The sequence below is a fragment of the Scylla paramamosain genome, chromosome 28 (assembly GCF_035594125.1).
Source record: "Scylla paramamosain isolate STU-SP2022 chromosome 28, ASM3559412v1, whole genome shotgun sequence".
Taxonomy (NCBI): Eukaryota; Metazoa; Arthropoda; class Malacostraca; order Decapoda; family Portunidae; genus Scylla; species Scylla paramamosain.
In genome coordinates, this window is record NC_087178.1 from 19,594,751 (window position 1) to 19,620,782 (window position 26,032).

General features: G+C 42.8%; 1 protein-coding gene across 4 annotated transcripts in view; it reads left to right on the forward strand.

The window, feature by feature from the left end:
• The window catches only part of LOC135115060 (nephrin-like), a 116,057-nt gene that overhangs the window by 64,072 nt on the left and 25,953 nt on the right, over positions 1 to 26,032 (forward strand). For 3 of the 4 annotated variants that reach the window (XM_064031540.1, XM_064031542.1, XM_064031541.1), the window contains exons 4-9: positions 12,264 to 12,339; positions 17,010 to 17,191; positions 19,786 to 19,914; positions 20,086 to 20,295; positions 22,590 to 22,747; positions 23,101 to 23,245. In XM_064031540.1, coding sequence (XP_063887610.1) covers positions 12,264 to 12,339; positions 17,010 to 17,191; positions 19,786 to 19,914; positions 20,086 to 20,295; positions 22,590 to 22,747; positions 23,101 to 23,245 — 900 coding nt within the window. Of the gene's footprint in view, positions 1 to 11,578; positions 11,737 to 12,263; positions 12,340 to 17,009; positions 17,192 to 19,785; positions 19,915 to 20,085; positions 20,296 to 22,589; positions 22,748 to 23,100; positions 23,246 to 26,032 lie in introns of those variants that run through there. The other variant, XM_064031543.1, reaches the window with a different exon arrangement.

Consider the following 26,032-nt stretch of genomic DNA (forward strand, 5'->3'; position numbering starts at 1 on the left):
CCTCCCACACACACACACACACACACTACACACACACACACACACACACACACACACACACACACATATATACCCACCCACACGCACACATACACACACTAATATTTCAATATCTGTGGGAATATCTGAGTGAGAAAAGTGGTGACAAAAAATTCTATTAGTTTCAAACCGCAATTCATTGATTGATTCATTTTTTTTTTCTCCTTCCCATTCTTCACTCGCAGATTGTTCTCTCTGTTCCCTTCTACCATGTAGTTGCCTACCTCAACAACAAGTACCTGTTTTTCTTATTTGACTACATTCTTCCCTAGTAATTGCTTATGCGACTTCAGTGCCCTTATATTTCTCTCTCTCTCTCTCTCTCTCTCTCTCTCTCCTCTCTCTCTCTCTCTCTCTCTCTCTCACTCTCTCTCTCTCTCTCCTCTCTCTCTCTCTCTCTCTTAGTCTTCATCATCATCTTAGTCTCATTCATATCTAACAGACATTATGCCTACCACACATAATGCGGTCTGGGTGAATAGACTTTTACGAGACAGTGTCTGCAGAATACTCTTGAGGTGACTCATGTTTGAACTGAAACAAATATTCCGATATTTGACGAAAGCCAGATGCAATAATTGTATGTGCGTTTACAAGTGCCATTGCAACAAGAAAGAAAATGGAGCGCATCACTAGATAAAGGTAACACGCAACCTGGTGTTGCGGCTGATGGAGGCGGCAGTGAAGAGACGAGGCGGCCAGAGTGACCAGCACGGTGGGGCAGCTGCTGGGGCGTCAGGTCATGGTTGAAATTTTCACATAGTAATCTCATTTTGTGAGAGGATGTCGTTGTCATGAGAACTACTAGATGGTGGTGGTTTCCGTGAGTGGAAAAGCGTCTTTTCTAACTTTTGTCAGTATAATAGGAAGTGGTCGAGGTGGAGATGTAAGGAACCCTGCAGTGGTTCTCGTTTTATTGCCGCCTGCACATTACTCTGCGCCACTGTTATTGGCACTGTGGTGCAAAAGGTTTTATTGATAATCTCGGAAATCGTGCGTGCCGGTATCAGCGAGTGGAAAATTGGGTATTTGTGGTGCAGCTCTCGCTCCTTGTTTTTAATTGGAGGCAGAGTTCAAGGACACGCACTTATGGCCCTGAGCAGTCCTCCGTGAGCTGCTTGGAATACCACAGGAGCGTCCAGTCTGACAAGGCAGACGACAGGCCTGCGAGAAGGGAAGCAGTAATGGAGGGTGACGACTAGTTCTACGTGTGTTCTATTCTTGAACAATACTTTGCAATGTGACGTTATGCACAAGTTTCAAGGACAATATATTGATGTCTCCGTTATGAAAAGATGACAATTTCAGGACTTGACGACCGTTTTTGGTGAGACTACCGTCAGTGTTGACTGATGGAAAGATAGATTATTGAAGACTGATATTGGGGTTTCAGATATTGTGCTTGAAACAAACTTTTCACTTGTGCATAGGATCATGTTGGAGTAATATTGTCCCGGAAAAGACGTGCTGCATTTGGGAAAAAACATCATTTTGTGTCAGCTGAGACGATGGATTAGATCAGTAGGTTGACTGTCTAGATCATTCGAAAATCAAAGCACGTTTCAGAAATTAGCTGGTTGGCTTAAACTGTAAATCAATTACTGTACGATAGTGCCAGTTCGATATTCAGACATGTGAGACTTGCCCAACTTCGTGTATTTTTTAATACGAGTATAACACTGAAGTAGTTGTGAAGGTTCACTGCAAAACACTAGGCATATTAGTTGATTCCTGAAGTACTTCCCCCATCTCGTATGTCGATGTATTTATGCATAAACATAATTTGTTTAATATATTATTTATTTTTTACTTAAATATAGTATTTCCATGACGGGAAGAGAGCAGGATGAGAAATATTACTCACAATAAAAAGCTACAGAGGAATAAGCCTACAAAAGAAACGGGGCACAAAAGCAGGGCGTGCCCACATCGCCTGTCCAGAAACATTACACTCGGACTGACACCCGACCTGCTGCTGCGCTACGGAGACCACTTCTTTTTTCTCACCAGGAAACTGAAAAGGAAGACATTCCATCCCTAACTTTTTCCTTCCGCCGGGTAAGAGGCTCCAGTCACGCCTAACTGACGGAGCTCCACTTGATGGGTGTTGCCTCTATCACGCTGGTGCTCATGTAGCTATTCTTATTCTAAAATAACACACACACACCACACACACACACACACAACACACACACACACACACACACACACACACACACACACACACACACACAAGGTGTTAAAACAGTCATAAAATCTGACTTTTAACAAGTTTTCAGGGATCATTTAGAGAAAAGTAGGTAGACAATAAAGTTGTTTGTTGTTGTTGTTGTCGTTCTTCCTTCTTTTTTTCCCTTCTTCTTCTTCTTCTTCTTCTTCTTCTTCTTCTTCTTTCTTCTTCTTCTTCTTCTTCTTCTTCTTCTTTTCCTCTCCTCTCCTCTCCTCTCCTCTCCTCTCCTCTCCTCTTCTCTCCTCTCCTCTTCTCTCTTCTCCTCTCCTCTCCTCTCCTCTCCTCTCCTTTCCTCTCCTCTCCTCTCCTTTCCTCTCCTCTCCTCTCCTCCTCTTCCTCCTCTTCCTCCTCCTGGGACGTGTGTGTGTGTGTGTGTGTGTGTGTGTGTGTGTGTAGTAAGCGTTGTGTTATAGGGAGAAAGTAGCTGCACCGAGTTTCTTGTTGTGGTGCCGAGTTGCCAAATCAGGGAGTGATAAGCCAATACTCGTACAGAGAACTTGTAGAGCCCGAGAAGTCCTTTGTTGTTTTTATCCGACTGGGACTCTCAATAGCAAGGGAAAAACGAAGGAAAAGGGCCGGCGTCAGGAAGGGAGGGAGGGAGATGTGGAAGAAGAGAGTGAAAGTGTGAAAGGTAAAAGGAGGAAGTAAGATGCAGTGTAAATGAGAATGAGGAGAAAAATGGTAGTAAGTCAGGAAGGGGAGTGATGGTAAGAAGGGAAAATGGGGAACATTATGAGCAGCTGTGAGAGAGAGAGGAGAGAGAGAGAGAGAGAGAGAGAGAGAGTAGAGAGAGAGAGAGAGAGAGAGAGAGAGAGAGAGAGAGAGAGAGAAAATATGAAGGGTAAAACATGAAAGACAGATGGGAAGAAAAGGAGGAGAGGTGCGAAGAAAAATAAAGTTGAAGTTAACTAAGAAAACTGAGGAAGGGAGAACCGTAAAGAAGAGATGGGGAGCAAAAAGATAAAAAGAGAAAAGAAAGAAAAAAGTTGAAAGACGTTAAAGGATAAAGAATGGAAGGAAGGATAATACACAGAAGGGCGAAATAATATTATCAGAGAAGACAGACAGTGATGACTCAATCGTAAATCCGTAGATACAAGTGTCGTTCTTTTCTTTTTAATTAATTTCGAAAACCATATTGAATAGCTAGTTGAGTTCATGAGTACACCCATGTAACGAGATAAAACTATTCCTCGATTTATGCAGATTTTGCAATTAGTTTTACATTTTAACAGTCCACAAATGCAGGTGATGGCATCGATCTGCTGGACTGGATTAATAGTGCTGGGCAATTGCAAAGAAGTTACTACTGAAGATAAAAGAAAAGGGTTATAATAAAAAAAAAAAAAAACTTGTTATGTAAGAAAATCGCGGAAAGTATTCAAAATGTGACTCGTAAAGTAAATTTTAAACGCCCGATTGAATTTAAGAACCTAACAGAAAGTTACGTATTTTACCTAATTTTAAAGACCACAACTACAAACTTACTGGAAACACGCACATCTTCTTGTCGCGAGGAAGGAAGCATGGAGAATTCACATTTTATTGCCACTGCACTGCTGAGAAGAATGAGAGAGCGAATATATCTTTGTTAGTTTTTCGTTGTAAAAAAGTAGAAGAAAAGCTAAAAATGATGATCCAATCCGGCGCTGTGATTGAATAAGCTTCATAAAAGTCGAACATCAATCGCTTACCGGAAACGTGACAGGCTCCCAATTTAGTGGCATGGTGCGCCTGATTCCATCCAGTTATCTTCCCTTAATTAGGACGCTCCATATAATAGACTAAATATGCGTTTAACAAAGGCAATTACTGGTTATTACAACGACTCCCCAAAGTGGTTCGTTCCCAGCCATGCGTGCGAGACATTATTCTGAAGCTTCGCGCAGATGATTTACTTGATTGAAGCGTCTCTGCGCCCATTCTCTTCTTCCTTCTCTTCCTTTTCCATATCCTTCCTTTGCCTTTGCATTGATTTTTTTTTTTCCGTCCGTGATTTACATAATTTTTCATATTTTTTTCCTGTATATCTTACCGGACCAAATTTGTGAACTTCGGCAACTACTACTACTACTACTACTACTACTACTACTAAGAAGCAATCTAGAATTTCCTTAGTTCCTAACATGAGGAGTTAATTAAAGAGGCAGAAAGGTTCAGTGTGCAATCATTTGTACTCAACTTGCACAAACTTACAATTAAGTTTAAGAAGAAATGGGTAAGGTCGGGCATTCTCCCCCAGCTTAACAAGAGCAGGGTGGTTTTGTTAAGCTCCCCAGGAATGCAATATCTCGCGCGGCCAAGACAGACGCCTCTTCGATAGCATATTTGACGTTCCAGACAGCGCCGCGGTGGAAGAAAGAAACAAGCAATGATAAAAAAGAGAGAAGGATGAAGAAAGAAGGAAAAAATAGAGAGAAGAGCTGAAGGGAAAAAGCTGAATAATACAACATACTTGGCAAGAGCACCAGTAACGTAAGAATTCGGAAAATCTAAGTTTTTTTTTTTTTTTTTCTCGGTGAGTGATAAAATACTGGTGCAGTGAAGCAGATTAATGGAGCACAAGTCCATTTGTTCTCGACGACCGCTCAGTGCAGTGAAATACAACAATGCAACTCTAAACTACACTCACAGTTCAAGGCAGGAGTTGTTATCTTCCCCTCTCAGAATACACTCAAGTTGTAAGCGAGGGATTGGTTCGCAGGAAGATCTGGCACCCTAGTTGCTTTTTTTGTTGAGGGAACTTATGTCATGTTTAGATTACATTGCATTGTGTTATTTTAAGGGTGTTATGTTATGTTATGTTAGGTTAGGCAAGGTTGTGTTGTGTTAGGTGATGATAGATTACATTAGATAAACACCTTTACATAGCCTTACATACTTTACCTCACCATAAAATAAATAAAGACAAACTGGCGTGGCTGACCTTCACATGAATACTGAGAAGAGACTCCCGGCATGCAGAACCAGTCAAGAGAGCGCTTGCATGCACGTATAACAAGAGATCAGGAATGTGCTTTGCCCTTTACCGCTAACGTAAAGATGAAAGCAGTAAGAGGAACATCAAAGCCTGTGACAACTGCATGATCTAGGGTTACACTCGCGTGCTGCCTTCTGCTCCTGAGGGATCTTCGAATCGCGAGGTGGGGACAAAAGACTGACAGGGTGGCGAGGGCGCTCAGAACCTGTCAATACCTCGATAAACCTCAAGCACGCAGAGCAATATGGATCCAAGAGAAAAGGAATAAGTAGTATTTTAAAATCCACTCAGAAAACGGTAGCGAGTCGATTGATCAATACAAGAGAATCCGCAACATTGAGTCTCATTGATCCCCGCCAGGTGGCCAGAAAGGAAGGGAATTTTGAGAAGTGACGGTGAGATATTTTGCCTTTAATATCGCGAAACAAAAAATAAAAAAGTGGAGTCCGCAAAGGTTAAAGAGTATTGGTGTTAGACTGACGTGCTGGTGAATGCGGCTGCCAGACATAGAGTGGCCAGGAAAACAGTGGTATCAATATTATGCAGAAAATGGATGACACAGCGAAAGGGGGAAAGAGGAAAAAAAGCTTGGAGCTGCCGAGCATAGGTGGGAAAAAGTTACCTGCAGGAAGTTATAACAAAAGTGCACCCGTAACATGAGACGTATGTGTGTGTGTGTTGTGTGTGTGTGTGTGTGGTGTGTGTGTGTGTGTGTGTGTGTATGTGTGTGTGTGTGTGTGTGTGTGTGTGTGTAAGAGAGAGAGAGAGAGAGAGAGAGAGAGAGAGAGAGAGAGAGAGAGAGAGAGAGAGAGAGAGAGAGAGAGAGAGAGAGGCATTAACTACACACACAGAGAGAGAGAGAGAGCTGAGAGAGAGAGATGCATTATACACACACACACACACACACACACACACACGCACACACACACACAAGCACAAAATTCTCTCATGTCAAAAACAAACATATTCATATCAGAGTGAAATACAAAGCACCTGCACCAGCTTATTACACTGGACCCAGAAATAAATGAACTGATGTTGAAAAAAAGACATCTACATACTTAGGTATCCTGGGAATTATATAGTTGCTGGAAAATTTAGGTAACTGGTTCTCCCCTAAGTTCCTGAATTAATGTGTTCCTTCTGGTTCCCTTTTGTTAGCAGCTTCCCGTGGCTTTTGCGTCATTGTTTTGTTTGATAAAGCTCCCATTCTCAGCACCGAGAAGACACACAACTACTAATGTTTCGTTTATTGTTGCCGGTATTCTTCTTATTATTATTGTCGATGGCTTATATTGTTATTGCCATTGTTGGTGCAGTACTAATTGAAGAAGAAAAAAAGGAAGAAAAAAATGATAAAAAAAAAGAGGACGAAGAGTAGTAGTAGTAGTAGTAGTTATTGGTATTAGTATTACTATTAATAGTAGTAGTAGTAGTAAGTAGTAGTAGTAGTGTAGTCGTTAGTAGTTAGTATTGGTATTAATATTAGTATTAATAGTAGTAGTAGTAGTAGTAGTAGTAGTAGTAGTAGTAGTAGTAGTAGTAGTAGTAGTAGTAGTAGTTGTTGTTAGTGTTGTTGTTGTTGTTGTTGTTGATGTTTTTTGCCAATTGTTTCTCCTTATTGATGTTGGGTGTTGTACGCATTCATTCCCTGCAGTCTTATCATTGATTTAGGCTCTACTCATAACCAGCAACACCGTTACTGGATACCACTGAAGGCTGCCACGTGTAGCGAGACAATTACATTTAATATATAACAATTATGATAATACGTAATAACATATAGTGAGTACAGTGCCGAGTATGAATTATGCGTGCTATCGATTCTTCGCTTTGCTGATACCTGGGGAGAAAAGTGGCCATCGAGGAATGGATAGCCGGTGACAGGAGACGTGTGTTGTCTATTCATGCAACACGGTCACGGAGACTCGGCAATGAGGCAACACTACATCCAACGCTGCATATAATCTTGGTTCTGAAGTCGGATAATCTGCCACACTTCCTCCCACTGTATTTTGCCTTCCCTTCGTCTCGATTTCTCTGATCTGTTGACAGTTTTTTACAACAACTGAGGACTGGTTGGTTCTTGACATATCAGAGGACTTGAGACTGACAGACGGAATATTCTGGATTTCAATGTGGTATATTACTCGACTTCTAGATAATTATAACCCCTTAGGTCTGCCAAAAGCCAACCATTGTGATGTAAGACGCAGGGTGATTTTTCGAATCTTCTTTATTTGAAAAAGTGCGCACGTCTTATATGGCAAAAAATACGTTAGTTATATTGATTTTTACCGTCATTTATATTAACAAAGACATAAAAACAGCGAAAGAAAGCGACATAAAAATATTTAATTCTCTCAGCCAGTCATCATCATCGTCAACATCACCAGAGACAAATAAACAGAGAAAGGAAGCGACATGCAGACAGACATTTAACTCTTTTCCACCAATCAACGTCATCAACATTGGCGTAGAGACATATACAGAAAGAGAGGAAAAAGAAAAAAATAAATAAAAACAAAAGAGACATTTTACCATCAAACCAGTCATCATTATCGTCAGCATCATCAGTATTGACGTAGGGACAAATAAACAATAAAAAAAAAAAAAGATAGGCGGACACATGGATATAAATAAAGGTGCAGTAGATCGGGAGTGAATAGCGCAGTGAACCGGCCATCTCCTGCTTCACCTTGCTCTCAATCCAACATTCCCTCTCGCAAACTTGGTTCAATGGCGCCGCGCTTCCATTCCGGTCTGCTGGGTGTCGCTATAACATGTGGATTCCAGCACAGTCGCTGAAAAATACTTCTGGAAATTATTGCCAGTTTAGGGAGTTATTTTACGCAGAGTATATATTATGTTATAAACTCAGCGCAATGTTGGAAATCTGAAGAAAAGTTTTGCAGTGAAAAGTTAAACGTTGGACTTTGCATTGATGAAAAAGAAAATGTAAAGTGCATGAATAAGAGAGAGAGAGAGAGAGAGAGAGAGACGAGAGAGAGAGAGAGAGAGAAGAGAGATGAGAGAGAGAGAGAGAGAGAGAGAGAGAGAGAGAGAGAGAAGTGGGAGGCTTTGCAAATTAAATTATGTACTTTAGGTGTAATGTCGCAAGATGGAAGTGTGTGTGTGTGTGTGTGTGTGTGTGGGAGTATGTTGGGGAGGGGGGAGTTGTCTGAGGCCTCGTAATTTCTTGGGAAGTGTGATCCTGTGAGCAAGTGGAGCTCCAGCACTCACCCGGAGCATACGAGGGCAGCACACCAGGCGTCCGGGATTGCCTGGCGCTGGGAATGACCATACGCAGGAGAAGGCACGAGCAGAATGAAGAGATGAAGTAACGGGAGGAGCAGGAGGAGGAGAAGGACGAAGCATAAAGAAGCAAGAGGAGCAGGAGAAGGAGGAGGACGAAGTTGAAGGAGTAGAGGAGGTGGATAACAGAAGAGCTGGTGTCCAAAATGATGTTATTAAGGGGTGTTTCTAATGTTGTTATCGTTCTTGCTGCTCTCTGCTGTTGGTACTACTACTACTACTACTACTACTACTACTACTACTACTACTACTACTACTACTACTACTACTACTACTACCGCTACTACTACTACTACTACTACTACTACTACTACTACTACTATTACTACTACTACTACTACTACTACTACTACTGTTCTAAAGTGGACTTATTATTTCCGGTATTACTACTTATTTTACTACTACCACGTATTATTATTATTATTATTATTATTATTATTATTATTATTATTATTAGTAGTAGTAGTAGTAGTAGTAGTAGTAGTAGTAGTAGTAGTAGTAGTAGTAATAGTAGTAGTAAAACGGCAACAACAACAACAGCTACTACTATTACTACCGCTACTACGTCTTCCACCACCATCACCAGCACTATCCATCATCATAAAAATTGGTGTATTGGTGTTTTTCCGGTCAGAAAATGAAACACTCCACTCCCCTTGAGGAATATTATCCATTTATTGGATCGAACATGAACGACCAGCGCATTAGTGAGCGGGAGGAACGAGATCCAACACCACCACTAGGGGAAATTACCTTAACCTCTTTCACAGATTTCACCCCCTAGGAACAGCACCCCCATGCACACACACACACACACAACACACACACACACTTCAGCTCATAGTCCTAAATGTTTCCGGGTCTTATCTCGACTGCTTTTAACAGACTCTCGTGGAAGTTATTACGTTTTCAGGGAATGTTTTGATGATTCTGGTGATAGTTTAACAAGGAACCTGCATGATGAAAGACAAAAAGACCCATGAGAACACGACTAATCACTCTCTGTGGCCTTTCAAAATTGTCCTTATGAGAGCGAAAAGGTTTGAGAATAAGGGTCCTTGATAACCAAATAAACTAAGGGTAATATTCGAATGTCCGCGTGATGGAATTGTGGAACGACGGAGATGGAAAAGGAACGCCAGTAAGCCTTACCATAAATTGACACACTGCCGTAAACCCAGTCGGGATAGACGAGGGTTTATTTCAGCCATAAACTAGTATAAGGGGTGATGATGGTTTATGGTGATTACCAGCGGGAATGGTCCAGCTGTGAGGAATTGTGAATATGAAGCAAAATGTATGCATGTGACGTAAGCCCGTAATCTCCAGTGTTTTGAGAGTCTCATTTGGACTACATTTAACAGACTGTAGTGAAAGCTATTAGGATATTCGAGTGTTTTCAAAATTTCAGTAATAGTTTAACAAAGACTCTGCATCAAATAGGAAAAGACACTCATTAAAACATGGCTTATCATATTTGTGGCCTTTGAAAATAATCATAATGAGAGAACATGAACAAAACATTTAAAAAATACGGACTGTAGACTAAACTGAAACGTCGATCAACATGAATAAACATTACAAAGCTGCTGGAAAGTTGTGGCCCTCTAGAAGTGTCTATAAGATAATGAAGTCGATAATAAAAAAAACCTCCCAGGAACCCGTTATCATCGTCATGTTAGGTTAGGTTAAGATATCATGCTATATTTTTCCCGCTTCCTTGTTTGATGTATTTAGTCCTGGATTTACTGACCGCATTCCTTCCGCTACGATTATGTATGCCTTTAATGTATATATGTGTGTGTGTGCTGTGTGTGTGTGTGAGCAGAGAGAGAGAGAGAGAGAGAGAGAGAGAGAGAGAGAGAGAGAGAGAGAGAGAGAGAGAGAGAGAGAGAGAGAGAGAGAGAGAGAGAGAGAGAGAGAGAGAGAGAGAGAGTGTAATAGTAGTAGTTGTAGAAATAGTGTACATCATAAACTTACTCTCCGTCATGGCCACACTTGCCTAATGAGACTCGTGAGAGATTTTCGCTCTCACTAGTGGAGTGAGAAGATTGGGTGTGATAGTTTTGAGGACACGGAAAAGTGGCGAAGAAAATGTAACTCCAAGGTCAGTGAGAGAGAGAGAGAGAGAGAGAGAGAGAGAGAGAGAGAGAGAGAGAGAGAGAGAGAGAGAGAGAGAGGAGAAGAGAGAGAGTAGAGAGAGAGAGAGAAGGAAAAGTTAAAAAAAAGACAGAAAAAGAAACTCGCCGTATCATGAAGGGTGGTTGAGCGGGTGGAAAAGTTCTTCAAAAGATACCGAGATCGTGCTTGAAAATGCAAAAGAACTGCTTATCCTTTCTCGGAACGTTTGGTCTGCCGTGTCGCTGTGTGCGCGCCCCTGGTGGTGGTGCGAGGCGGCGCTACGTGTGCGGGAAGGAGGAAGTGGAAAGGAAAATGCGGAAGGAAAAAGACGAACACTGATTTAAGGAATAGTTGTTAGGGGAGATTGGTAAACTACTTCCTTTAACAATACACTGGTGACATTTGCTTATTTTATCAGGAGTGTTTCCTCTGTGAGCGATGAAACATTATTTTGTTGTGGATGCGATCTCTCTCTCTCTCTCTCTCTCTCTCTCTCTCTCTCTCTCTCTCTCTCAATCAGTAGTGCCTCCCCACACCAGTAGCGGCGGTAGTTGTCATCGTAACCATCATCATCATCATCATCTCATCATCATCATCATCATCATCGGCAGACGTTGTCCTGGAATTTAGAATTTATGGTTGGAATCTATGGTTATGATTTTTGTTGACATTAATAGTTGAGGGAAAAAAAATACTTCGGTGAAAGGAGACGAGGCGAAACAGTTTCCACCTTAGCGAATAATTCCAGGCCGTGGCGTCACTGAGCATGGGGCGACGACCACTGCGCTGTCACATCACTATTACATCCACGCTCGGAGCTCTGGACAGATGCTTTATACAGCCATTTCATAAACCATTTTCATCTGACGTCACGCGCGCCTCTAGGTTGCCGTTTACCAATTACTGAGCTGCGGCAGTGAGGCCACAGAGGCGAGAGGGCGAGAGCGTTGGCTATCTTCACGCTACTTAGGGGCAGATATGGGAACTGTTCGGCATATTATAAGAGGAAGGAAATTGTGTCATTCGTTCTCCACGGCATGGCAATAATACAGTAAGTGCCACAACACTTTGGTATCACATACAGGAGATGAACGAATAAACCACTGGTAAAAAACTTAATTACCAAAACGGTGCCTCTTTAAGCATTTTTTCGTTCGCCTGGAGGCTGAAAGAGCAGATGACAATTATGGGTGCATAGAAGTATGAGTAATTAAAAAATCGACGTGTGCTTGGTGAATATACTCCTTGTTCGTAGATTTAGTTTTCTCAGTCTCCATGTCTTCCGTGGTAATTGTGACGAAAGGTCAACATGGCCGAGACGAGCATCCTGGGAATCTGAGAGCAAAATCATGTCATTGAACACACACACACACACACACACACACACACACACAGATAAAAGATTTCAGCTCTTTTGCACAATAGGATCACTGGAAACGAGTCATTGTATAACTGACCGTGTGTTCCGTATGATCCGAAAAAAGCTTCTTTGTGCTCTTTTCAGATACGACGAGTAGCTTCTCTCTCTCTCTCTCTCTCTCTCTCTCTCCTCTCTGATGGCAGTGTTCTTTCCCACAGTTACGATGCGAGGAGCGGCAACCTGTCAGCCGGTTCGGGAAGAGTTCATGATGATGTTCTGGGACCCCCGATCACAGTGAGTTCCCTTTCTCTTTTGTCTCGTCGTCTAACACACACGTCCCTTCCTCCTCCCTCTTGCTGTTCCCTCCCTCTCTCTTGCTGTTCCCTTCCTCTATCTTACTATGACTCTATACCCTCTCTTCGCGCCTCCCTCTTCTTGGTCCTATCTCCCTTCCCCCTCTCTTACCCAACTGCCTTGCCCCCCCACCCATTCTCTTACTTTCTCTCTCCGCCCATCTCGTTCTTCCTCCATCTCTCCCCTACTCTTATCTGCCCTTCCTCTCTCTCTCTCTCTCTCTCTCTCTCTCTCTCTCTCTCTCTCTCTCTCTCTCTCTCTCTTTCCACGGTTTCTCCATTTCCTGTCCTCTGAGACTAAATTCCCTCCCTCGTTTTCTTTCATTGCTATAAATCTTGCTTCTTCCTCTCTTCCTTCATTTCTTTCCGCTACGTTTTCTCTTCTCGTTTAAACCACCCTTATATATCATTCTTTTTTTGTGCATCCCTGTTGATTAAAAGATAAGTGTTATTGCAGTTATTTATTTATTTATTGTCGTCAGTAATTTGATCGTGAAATATATGGTTATGTTTTATATGGCGAGTTTGATGTAAAAATTCATTGACAATTTAAACGTTTATGGAGTTATGTGAGGGAAACTCTGTAATGTAAAAGAGGTCATTGAGCTTATTAAAAGAAAGAGGGTGGATGGAGTGAGGGAAATGAAGGGTAGAGAAGTGGTAAGAGGAAAGAGAAAGAAAAAAAATAAGATTAGTGATAAGAGGAAAGAGGAGGAAGAGAAAATAAAGAATTAATGAGAGGAGGAAAGGGAAGAAAGAGGAGGTCACGGAAGTAATGAGGAGAAAGAGAAAGAAGGGATAGTCAAGAAGTAATGAGAAGTAAGGCAAGGAAGAGAAAATAGAGGAGAATTTGGAAGAAAAGATAAAAAAAATAAGATAAAGAAGTGAAGAAAAATTTAATAAATCTTGGGGATAGGAAGGGAAGAGAGAAAGGAATGGAAAGTGGATTGAGGAATGGAGAGGGAAAGAGGTTCCATTCTGTGTCGAAAACCTGCACTTAACCACTTTATGAAGTATTCTGAAGAGGAAAGTGTGTGTGGGTCTGAGTCTGAATCTTTAAACCATTCCGCTGAGTCACCATCCCAGGCCGTGCTCGCAATTCATACCGCTGACCTCCCTTCATGTTACTGATTCATCCCTGCATTCATGCACTTCGGTATTAACGGTTGCATTATTCATCCGACACCCAACGCCCACGTCTGACGCGCCGCCGCCCAAGTCACCGCCACATAACCTCGTTCCTGGGCGTTTTTTTTTTTTTATTATTATTTCTTTTTTAGGGTTCAGTTCTATAATAATGATTTCCTTGGTCAATGATTTTTTTTTTATTATTATTTCTTTTTTAGGGTTCAGTTCTATAATAATGATTTCCTTGGTCAATGATTTTTTTTTTATTGTTCAGGTACATATTTTATATTCTCGCATAGTATTTGTCTATTCGAACTGGGTAATTAATTTCTTTATATGATTTTCTCATAGGTCAATGAAGTGCAAGGAATGAGGCTCTTCATTATTTGACTCCTGCATGCTATTTGCACATTGAAGTTTCCTGACGAATAGCTTTTCGCTTGTGAAAGAAACACGGCAGTCAACTGACCGACGATCCTTCTATTCAGAATATCCACAAAAGATTTCATAGAACACTTTTCAATTCACCCGACTTCGAAAATATTATTTTCTGTTTTATCGTTATATTTTGCGGATATTCAATACAAATTCCTGCCATCACAAACGCATATTCCCATTCAGGCAGCAGAATAAAAATAATAATAACAACAACAACAACAACAACAACAACAACAAAAGCAGCAACAGCAACAACCGTTCCGCCACAGCAGTTCCCATTTTTCAGCGGGAAGCAAAAGGCCAAGAAATTCAGCGGACGTGTGCTGTCATTCCAAACAAAGCCGAGCAGGATTTTATTTGTCTTATTCTTCTTCAGTCTCGACAATCGGCGGCTTTATTGAGGCGTAAAGTATCGAGACGTCAATACCATACTCTGAACTTTATTTATCTTATTTATTTATTTTTTTTTGCGACTAATAAATCGAACTTCACGGTCGTGGTGGTGGTGGTGGTGGTGGTGAAATTCATTGAAAGTGGTGTGGTGATGGTGGTGGAAGGAAACCAAGGGTGATAATGTACAGTGTCAGGGGTCGGACAAGTGTGGTTATTTATAGACGGAAAAGGAGCGAACTGAGATGGACGAAGAGAAAGGTGAGAAGGAGGAGGAGGAGGAAGAGGAGGAGGAGGAGGAGGAGGAGGAGAGAATAGCGCTGCAGTGTGAGACGGATTGCCTCAGGGACAACACGCCAATATTTCTTCCATTTCTTCTTTAATCTCCCGTCGCCGCTTCCATCACCATCGCCACCACTCTCCTCTCAAAGCGGGGACGCGGGGCAGGATCCGAGAGAGAGAGAGAGAGAGAGAGAGAGAGAGAGAGAGAGAGAGAGAGAGAGAGAGAGAGATAACTAAAGTGTAACCCTAGTGTTTCCAATTACACTTTCCCCTTTCAAGTAAGACACTCCTGACAACTCTTGCAGCCTATCAAACCATATTGGAAAATACGAGAAACATATGGAGACGCACACACAACACACACACACACACACACACACACACACACACACACACACGAGAGGACAAAGGGATGGTCTTCAAAGCGATGATACGTTGCCTGCATGTTTTATCCCCGCGTGCTTCCTTGGCAAGGCCCCTTGAAAGATGCAGTGTACAGGCGTGTTACTGAGCCCCGGGGAGGAAAGGTTATTCTGAGGCTTTACTCCTCTGTTAGTCAAAGGCCTTCAAGGGAGGGAAGAAAACGCGACCTTGTAAACACTAGCCTACATTTTACTGCGATAAAGGGTGATGAAGCCCGCGCGCGCGCGCACGCACACACACACACACACACACACACACACACACACACACACACACACACACACACACACACACACACACACACACACACACACACACACACACGTTCTTGCTTGGCACTTGGTTGGCTGAGAGGTTCTTGGCCAGCTCAGGTTGCGTCTGTTTTTCCGATGGTGAGTGAGCAGTCAAGGATTCAGCTGTACGAATAAAGTGAAGCGTTGATTCCTAGCTTGACGTTGAAATACATATATATCTTTTGTTGATAAGTCGCATTTCTAGCTTCGATATTAGGTAATAATAGGATGTTTAGATATATGCTCGTATTTTTTTTTTATCTGTTTTTGATGTACTTAGCATGAATCCAGAGAGCAAATACTCATTATTTCTACTTTCATTTCCGTCTACATCAAGATTTTCTACGTATAATTATTTTTTTTCTGCCTTTCCTAGCATTAAAATGTACCATAAGTAATGTATATTTAGTTTATTCAGGTTCAATATTTTCTAAAATCAATAAAAATATATTTTTTTCTTTTTTATGTAGGAAGGACACATGTCAAGGGCAACAAAAATCCAATAGAAAAAAATATCCCCACTGAAATGCCAGTCCCATAAAAGGGTCAAAGCAGTGGTCAAAAATTGATGAATAAGTGTCTTGAAACCTCCCTCTTGAAGGAATTCAAGTCATAGGAAGGTGGAAATACAGAAGCAGGCAGGGAGTTCCAGAGTTTACCAGAGAAAGGGATGAATGATTGAGAATACTGGTTAACTCTTGCGTTAGAGAGGTGGACAGAATAGGGGTGAGAGAAAGAAGAAAGTCTTGTGCAGCGAGGCCGCGGAAGGAGGGGAGGCAGTTAGCAAGATCAGAAGAGCAGTTAGCATGAAAATAGCGGTAGAAGACAGCTAGATATGTAACATTGCGGCGGTGAGAGAGAGGCTGAAGACAGTTAGAGGAGAGGAGTTGATGAGACTTGTCCTTCACCTTCTCAATTCTCCGAAAAGTCCTTGATAATCCTTGGGGTTTTATCCCCCATCTCTCTCTCTCTTTCTCTCTGTCTCTCTCTCTCTCTCTCTCTCTCTCTCTCTCTCTGAAATAGAAATAAAAAACACAAACTATTAAAGCAAATACACGGTACCATTGCAAACTAAATGAGCAAAGAAACAAGGAAAAGATACCTCAAAATAATGAAATTTTTGGTAGAGGTGAGTCAGATTAAAACAGCGATAATCTTTTCCCATGTGAAGGTTTCGAGTCGAGTGTTGTTCAGGTCAACACGCAGTCTTGCGGGACGTGGACGTGCCGAAAAAAAAAGAAAGTCATTAGGGAGCTTTAAAAGATTCAATATTTATGGATGAGATTGATGGGTGGCAATAGGCAGGTGTGATGTATACTGGGACAGATATGTGTAGGACTGAGAGTTTCTTGCACCTTCCCTTATTACTTAATCTATTTTAAGTGCGTGATCAAAATTTGATTAAGACATTCACAGGAAAATACTTCATGTATATTCTTGTCACTAAACTTTTATTTTTTAGGTATAATTGTCTCACTCTGGTTGTGTGCTTTCTCTCTCTCTCACACTCTCTCTCTCTCTCTCTCTCTCTCTCTCTCTCTCTCTCCCTCCCTCCCCACACACCTCTATTTACTTCCAAACTCATTTCTTCTCACACAATCCCCTGCCTCCCTGCCTCCCACCCCTGCCTCTCAGTTCTATACTCTTATACCCCGAGGTTCCTGCTGGTGAAGAAGACATACCGTCCGGGACCCCAGGACCCCCCGGGCGCCCTCCCAGTCTTCCCCGGGTGGCTGGAGTTGCAGCAGGTGACGCGAGAGGATGCTGGAGGCTTCACTTGCAGGGTTGACTTCCTCGACGCGCCCACACAAACCCACCGCCTTCACCTCATAGTATACGGTGCGTGTAACGTCAAGTAGGAGTGTGAGAGGAGGAATGGAACAAGGACAAGTAGTGCTTACCTTTATGGAAGTGTAACCTGTGTGCCATGTGGCCTCTATGTTGATGTCACTCTTGTAAACTCTATTCACAAAGATTTTATTCAGAATTATTCCTCCCATGATGCGTATTTTCTTGAATTTTAACCTAGACTAATCTAACTTTAATTTACCTTACCTTACCTGACCAAATCTTACCCTACCCTCCCTAACGTAATCAAGCCTCACTCTACCTTACCTAATCTAGCTAAACCTTACCCAGTTTTACCCTACCTTAGTTTTACCTTACCTTACAGTACATTTGCATCATGAAGGAAATCTTGTGAGTGGAATCTTAGCGAGGAAATTTATTTAGAGGGGAACTGAAGCTACGCTACAGCCGTGTGTGTGTGTGAGTAAAGTGGGGAGAGAGAGGAGGAGAGGGAACCAACCTTCACTATGTAGTATACAGTATAGGTCATGGAGAGAGAGAGAGAGAGAGAGAGAGAGAGAGAGAGAGAGAGAGAGAGAGAGAGAGAGAGAGAGAGAGAGAGAGAGAGAGAGAGAGAGAGAGAGAGAGAGAGAGAGTCTGCAGCTTTGATTCGCGAGCTGCATTCAAGGAACATTTTATTCTTTAATTATTTCGCAATCTGGGAACAGTTTCTTTTCATGTAAAAATAATAAGCGTATTTTTTTTATTTCTTTCTATCGTTTTCTTTCCGTTTCTTTTTTTCTTCCGTTTCATTTGTTTCTTCTGTTTCTTCTCCACTTGTTTCTCTTAGGAAAAAAAAATCGCAAATCAACGATGCAATCTGTATAAACCTCAGAGGAAAGAAGAAAATAAAAAGTTCAGTTATATATTTTTTTTTAGAAAACTGCAAGGCAAATTTCAAAAAGGTTAGATGAAACTATATAAAACACACGAAATCAGTGAAGGAGAGCGAGAGTGAGAGCGAGCGAGCGAGCAAGAGCGAGCAAGAGCAAGGGCAAGAGCGAGAGAGTTTTGTAGGTAGTATTTTTTTTTCTTATGAAGTGGAATGTCTTCTCATAAATAACAAATAACCGGTTGTATTTGTTGTTAAAACGAGTAAAATTAAGTGAGAGGGGAGATTATTGACAGCAAGGAGAAGGTCAATTAGACGAGTAATTGTGTCCTTCATGCCTCTCATTATACTTGACATGTTATATCACCGCATAAGTCCCATTAATTAGGGATTTTAAACTGTGTGGGAGTTGTCTGTGCCTGTCTGTTTGTCTATCTGTCTGTCTGTCTGTCTGTCTGTCTGTCTGTCTGTCTATCATCAAGGAGTCTTTCACTGAGCAGGTCATGCTTGGAAGTAAAGGCAGCAGCATTCAACACGGAATGTTCGAGACCCTGAACGAGCTTATTTCGCTTGGTGGCGACATCACCTTTTCACGTCTTTCAGAAAAATGTATTCAGCTAAATTCCTTAGTGATTCAAAATAGCAGGGATGTTGCCATAGCTTTTGCTGGACATTGACGCTAGAACTCTTAAATCCTTCAGAGCTCACTTCTAAATAAGCAAAGGTTTCTAAGTGGGAGGACAAATTCTTAGTCTCCGCCTGATGGAGATGCCAAACTCGGCCTGTGTTGGCATTGGAGTGTGGTAGTCTTATTACAAAGCACCAAGCAGCTTGAAGCATCCCTAGGAGACCCCAGCTGCGTCTCTCGCCTTCCAGTGCAGCAAGTCCTTCATTAGATATGTACATGATTTGTGATTCAGTCAATATATAGAAGAGGGTGTTGGTGGTGTTTGTGACATTGTGGAAGAAATGAAACTGTGGAACGGGATGGAATGAAATGGAACGAGATGGAGCAGGATGTGAATGGACGGTTCTTGTTTGCTAAAAGCTTAAAAGATTGCAAGATTCAGTTAAGTTGCACGATAATATTATTCGTATCAATTGAGTTCGTGTGTGTATCTACGTGTGCTACAAGACCTAAAATGGTCAACGCTGCACCACAAAGTAGCAAGGAGGCTTTGTCATTCTCTAAACTTTAAGATTTTTTTACTCTTTTCCCGAGTAGCGAGGCCGAAGAAGCGTGAAAGGCAAGGAAGGGTGAATGTGTCGTGAGAGGACGTGGAGGCAGGGAGGGTTTTCTGGCGAAGTACTTGAATAGCTTCACGGACCCCTTTTTTTCACGTCTTCCTCTATCCTTGCAAAAGAAGGAGAAAGGGGAGAAAGTGGAACCAGAAACTGAAGACGAGAGGGGGAGGAAGAGGAGGAGGAGGAGGAGGAGGAGGAGGAGGAGGAGGAGGAGGAGGAGATGATGGTGATGATTAATAAGTTCATCAAAACTGAAAAATCCGATTGTTCTTATCTGTGCACTTACTTGCTTTTAAGTACACACCACCCTGCACTATATAAAGAGTAGTTTGCGACACCTGTTTTAAGTTATCCGCATACACAAAACCTGTATTCATTTTATATTATATTCCTGATTCTACCGTATAACTATTTTTCATGCACAGACGAGAAACGTAAACAAACTTGTGATCTTTCAGGCGAATAACACTTCTATTGGATAACCTTTCCTTCTGATTTCCTATTGCAGAGAAGCCGTCTGCCGTGATGGTAGTGGACGGGCAGGGGAGGACTGTACCACGGGGGGCCGGCGGGATGCTGGTGGCGGGGCCTTTCAACCAGGGGATGCGACCCTTTCTAACTTGCTACGTGCAGGGCGGTAAGTTACGATACAGCACTTCGTGTCCTCTAACAAGATTACGGTGTTCACTTGTAAAACCATATTTTCTCTACTGAGATTTTTATGTTGTTACGTAAAACAGACAGACACACACACACACACACACACACACACACACACACACAGAGTAAACACACCTCCTCCATCAAGGCTGGCCACTACCGAACATTGAGTGGGTGAAGGGCGGAGTCCAGCTCACCAACGCCTCCACTAGCGTGAGTGGCGGCGATGGCTCCCTCACCAACCGGCTCTATCTGCCTCCTCTCACCGCCGCTGACTACCTCGCGGAGCTGCAGTGCGTCGTGACCAACAACAACCTGACGGCGCCCATCGTCACCAACGTCAGGATCGACATGAATAGTAAGTCGTGTCCTTGGTTACACAGTTGAAGGAATGTCGCAGTTGAGTTGCTGGAGGACGGGGAAACAAACGAACACACCTCTTAGTTAAACGAAAGTAGATAAAAGGTGGTGGTAGATAATTAAGGTGGTGATAGTGGTGGTAGTAGTGGTAGCATCATGGGGATTACCAAGCAACATGCCCGAAGCGTAGCTGTCCGGGGAATGTCAGCGTGCGAGCAGGAGGCTTAGCAGTGATGAGAGTGGTGTCTGTCTGAAAGTTTTGAGTAATGTAAACGTAATCTCAGGAAATTAATATAGGAAATTAAGACATTCTAAATTAAATGTAATTCCTCGAAATAGTTGTAAGTGTTAAATGAAGTCCCGATGGTAAGAATGTGTGACAGTGACTTAACCACTGACGCACCGTGTGAGGCATACAGTGAAAAGTAATGGAGCACACGACATTCTTCCATGACAAAACAGTACAATATTAGCGGAATACAAGTTGTAATATTGGCAGTACAAAAGAAAACAAGACTAGTGGCGAACACGCAGCCTCTTACTTGCACATAAACCTGCCATCGTTGTGATTACCGTTGTCAGTAGAGTATTAGTCATCTTTTTTTGTACTGAAAGGAAAAGGATTAGTGAGGCGGAAACCAATGGAGAGCCATTATTGTAATATATTGCTGGCAGTACTTTAACCTGTATCGAATGTGTTACACTGTTCTTTTTCTGTCATTCATTTACAGGTCACATTCACTGTCATTTACGGCAACAGGTACTTTTTTCTTTTAGCGATGGTCTGGTAACATGGATTGAGAATTCTCCAAAGAAGGTATTATATATAGGATAAAGACTATCTTATATATATACTTGAACCTCTAAATAAATAATTACATAGTCTGTCATCAATTTACGGTGTCGAACAGTTTTACGCAGATTTGGCAGTGTTTGAGTTTGTAATTTTCATTGGAAAATCTCAAAATTGTGGAAAGACCAATTTGAGAACGTCGAGGACCAGGCACGTTCCTCGATTTTTCCTTGCGACCTCGGAACGGGAGCAGCTGGGGGCGAGGTGTTGAGGCAGACAGGAGTCCCTTTGGTGTCACTCCGAGCCTGGAATGGCTCCAGGATGGCGATGAGGCAAGGCTGGGAAGAGTGAGCCGGGGACGCGTAGGCTTCAAGGAGGGAGCGGCAGGTCAGGGTGATGAGGATGGCGGATACTTGCAACGTGATGCCGCACGCTTGACGCCGTACCCGCCTAGGAAAACAAGGCGAGGCTTATGTTGCTTGGGTTAGGGGAGAGAGTATACTTGGTCATTGCTTGGTGTATGATGGCAAGTCTGGTGACGTCCACCAGACAGAAACTTGGCCATGACCACGTGATTGATCTAGCGGGCCACGCTAGTCTTGCCTTTATCGTCGTATTTCCTTCCCCAACGTCTTCACCCCAAAAAATGTGTATTGTGTGCCATGGGAAAGCATAGAAAGAACACCTGCTCTGGAATGAACCAACTCCTGGCTGAGGAGGCTTGAATATACGGAGCGCCAAGCACGGCAAGCCGTGGGAAGACTTTAGAAATGTGTTACATGACAGAGGCTGGCACGACTGATCTCACAGGGCGTTACACAGGCTGACACTCTGGCAAAGTTGGCGGCGCCTCCCGTCACGCTTGAAGCTCTGCCACCACATCAAGGTCTCGCCACGACGGGGATGCTAACATGGAGTTTGTCGTTTAAGAAGAAAGTTAAGTGGACATGAAGAGAGGCATTTCAGAAGATATGGAGAAAACTTTCCTCTTGGCAAAGTTTTAATATCGGTATTGTATTTAAGAGATTGGTAAAGATGAAGAGTGTGTCCGGGGTGACGTCGTGATGGACGAGGGCGTGGCGGGCGGTGTGTCCCGCGGGGTGTCGGGTGAGAAGCAGGAGGCGGGGTGAAGGTAGGCGACGAGGGAGTTGTGGAAGTTGTATAACTTTGTATTAAGGAAGTGTGGCAGGATGCGTTGGATACTGAGAAGGGCGCAGGAAGGAAATGCAGACGGTGGTGGACTTAAATACATGATGATATATCTCGACATTTCCAGAATAACCTGAGTTGTTGTTTAGGTTACGTTCCCTGGTCTGGAAATATACGTTTATAAACATATGATGGCAAGATAAATATATGTTGGGAAGAGGGAACAACTGACATATTCAAATAGCATTTTGTAGTTAAACTGTATACCCAACTCCTCTCTCTCTCTCTCTCTCTCTCTCTCTCTCTCTCTCTCTCTCTCTCTCTCTCTCTCTCTCTCTCTCTCCTCCTAGTCGAGCCTGCGAGTGTGCTCATAACGGGAGCCGAGAAGGCCCTGCAGGCGGGCACCCGTCACGAGGTGAAATGTGTCTCCACGGGCTCGCGACCCCCGGCTAACCTCACCTGGGATCTGCAGGACGAGGCTGACTGGTCGCCCCTGCAGGTGACGCAGGTGGGTCACTCTTCATTAAGTAACCCCAAGGCAATTCACATTTTATTCAAACATGCTAGATTTTAACATTTCAAAACTCTCTCTCTCTCTCTCTCTCTCTCTCTCTCTCTCTCTCTCTCTCTCTCTCTCTCTCTCTCTCTCTCTCTCTCTCTCTCGATCCTTTCCGATGTTTTCCAGTGAATAAACACTTGCTTTTCTACTTTCTCTGATGATCTGATCCTTATTATTGTAGCAGCAGTAGCAGTGGTAGTAGCAGTAGCAGCAGCAGTAGTAGCAGTATTAGTAATAGTAACAGCAGCACAATGGCTGTATACCACTGACATCAACCTCCACCTCTGACATCCCTGCCCTAGACGGTGACTCGGACGGGATCTTCTGAGAGCCGCGTAGCGTGGACGATCCAGGCCAGCGATGATGGGCGCCGCCTTTCCTGCACGGCGACAAATCCACGCAACTCTGCTTATGCTGTCATGAACTACACCACTCTCACAGTCATCCGTGAGTGCTGCTTTCTGTTATTCTGCTTTGTTCATTTTATTTTGGGTGCATAAGATTACAGCGTCTCAAGACTTTCATAGTGGTACAAGTAATGCAATAAGTATCACGCTACAGCCGGGAGTCCTTTTATGGTGTCTCTAGTGTGCGTCAAGTAAGCGTGTCTTCTCTAAATGTATCACTTTACATGGAGAAGTATCTGTTGTCTGCAGTACGTCAAGGTTCACGGAAGCGCACACCCAACAAAGAAATTATTGAAAAAATGACAGGTTTAAAGACTATCGCGGAAAACAGTTTTGTTCATCAGAGTGTCTGTGTATAGTAAGTGAAAACCGTTCCGTTTATCATTAATGTAATAAAGATAATAAATCATCAACAGGACGATCAACATGTCTCACCTTTACTCTAATTACCAACAGTAACAGTGAACCCAGCCCCTCGTCTCATTCATGTTCACGTAACCACATCATAATTAATGACCTTCCGTTCCAACTACCTTCTCACTACCTAACTTCAACATTACCATCACCACGAAAACCACCTAAGGAAACACTGGCAACAACCTGCAATTACCCAAGTTGCTCTCCTCATCATCATTAACCTACCACCACCTCCGTGTTCATTGCAGCTAAAAACTCCATAGACTAAACTGTCATTTGTTACCTTGGCTGCTTACACATGCGTCGCCAGTCCCGCACGCCGCCACCAAGCAGCTTTTCCCGTCTCGCCACCTCGTTTCCATCACAAATTAGCAGAGAATCTCCTTCCTTGAGACTGCGTGCGGCTCGGGAAGATAAACGAGGTGAGGATGGAGAGTAGGTGGCCGTGCGTGCTTGACTGAGAAATCCTAATTATTTTCCTCCCTCAGCGTAAGGTGCTGGGAAGGTCAGGGGAAGGAAGGAACAAGTGGACAACAGTGCTTGTAGTTTATCATGTACGCAAATAGACGCGCATCAGTATTTCTGGTTAGTTCCCCTGACGTGAATCTAGTCTGAGCTGCTGCTGTTGGTAATGGTGATCAGTGGGATCAGAGGGATTAGAGGTTCCTTTGGCGGTACACAGCAAAGCACCATCGAGTTACGAACAGCAGCTGGTGTCACGCCACGCTGCCACGCTCCCTGCCTTCGCGTGGATAATTAAGACGTTTAGTGATTTTTAGTCAATACGTCGCTGAGTTTTGTTTTTAATAGATTAACAATTTACGCTTTTCCCCCTTTCCCTCCTCTTCCTTCGTTTCTTTCTTCCTTAATATCCTAAGAAGTTAATGCATGGCTAGTAGTTAAGAAACACGATTTTCTTTTGTAGAATTAATCTGCACTTTCCTCCCCCTCCTCCCCGTCGTCCTCCTCCTCTTCCTCCTTCACTTCAGCACTTTATTCTTTGCTGCTTTTCTTCTTCATTTGTTTCTTTCTCCTTTGTATTCTAGTAAGGGAATGTATGGCAGAAGTTGTGATTTTTTAATCTTTATAAGGTAATAAATTCAAACACTTATCTCCTTTTCTCTTATACTTTCTTTCTCGCTCCTGTTCTTCGCCCTCCCTTTCCCCGTTCCTGCTCTTACTCTCCCCTACTGCCCTCGTACTCAGAGAGGGAAGGGAAGGCTAGTGGTTGATCCCCTTCCCTCTCAGACGGTGTGGTTGAGGGCATGAACAGTGACAGGGAGAGCAAAGCGATGTGCAGGGAAGCAGAGGGACAGGCATGAAGGGAGGCAAGTAGAGGAAGAGGCGGAGAGGGAAGAGAAAGAGGAAGGCAGGAATGAAATACGTAGGCGGGGAAAGAGGCAAAGAGCAGAGTAAGGGAAAATACGGGTGTTGTAAATATGAGGGAAAGTGTAACACTGCTTAGGAAAGAAAATGTTTGAAGAAAAGTAAAAAAAAAAGAGCGTAATATTCTCCTTACTAGTGAATCGCATAAATATTGGATGAACTCACCACACACACGAAACGCACATAATTACCAGAACCCCTTTGCTCTCACCATCCGCGCTCAACACTCTCCCGCTTCCCTGTATACCAGTAGAGGACATAAAATGCAATTGTACCTTCTAATCATCGCGCCAACAATTCCCGCGTCTAGTCCTTAAAAATGCGAAAGGCAATTATAAGGGAATCATCACAATTAACCTTCCTTTGGTTCGGATCCGAGTCGAAAGTACATTTGCAACGTTCCATCCTCGTTATCTTCGTTCGTAACTCACACATCGTTTCAATTCTGGCTTCTCCCTTCATCCCATTGTTACGAGTGCATTCTGTCGTGGGCAATTTACTGGAGGCGAGCGAATCGTGTAAATATCAAAGGGAGTCGTTCATTCTTTGTGTCCTACTTATTTTTTATTTGCATGCTGTGATGAAGTTCTTGTTTATTATAATTTGGCGTGTGTTTGCCATTATTCACACACCAAATCAGTCTTTCATATAAACGAGATGACGGTGTCTTTTTTTTTTGTTGCATTTTTGGTGGGCTAGTAATTAAGTAGACTTCACTCCGATTCCATTGATTTGAACGGCCTCCTTCACACTTCGAGAGTGTAAGCCTCTGTCTACCATTCTATCTATTGTATCTATCTATTGATCTCTCTCCCTTTCTAGTCATTCCCTCCTTTCTTGCTGAAGTGCTTGGCCTCAACGAACACCTCTCTTTCACACCTGTACACTTTTATTCAGTCCTTCCATCCTCCAAGCAATGTTGCTCTCCTGTTATCACCAAGTTCGCTCACATTTTTTTTTACAAACTTTCCACTCTTCATTCTCTCACATGGTCATACCAGATTAGCATGTTCCTTTTCACCTG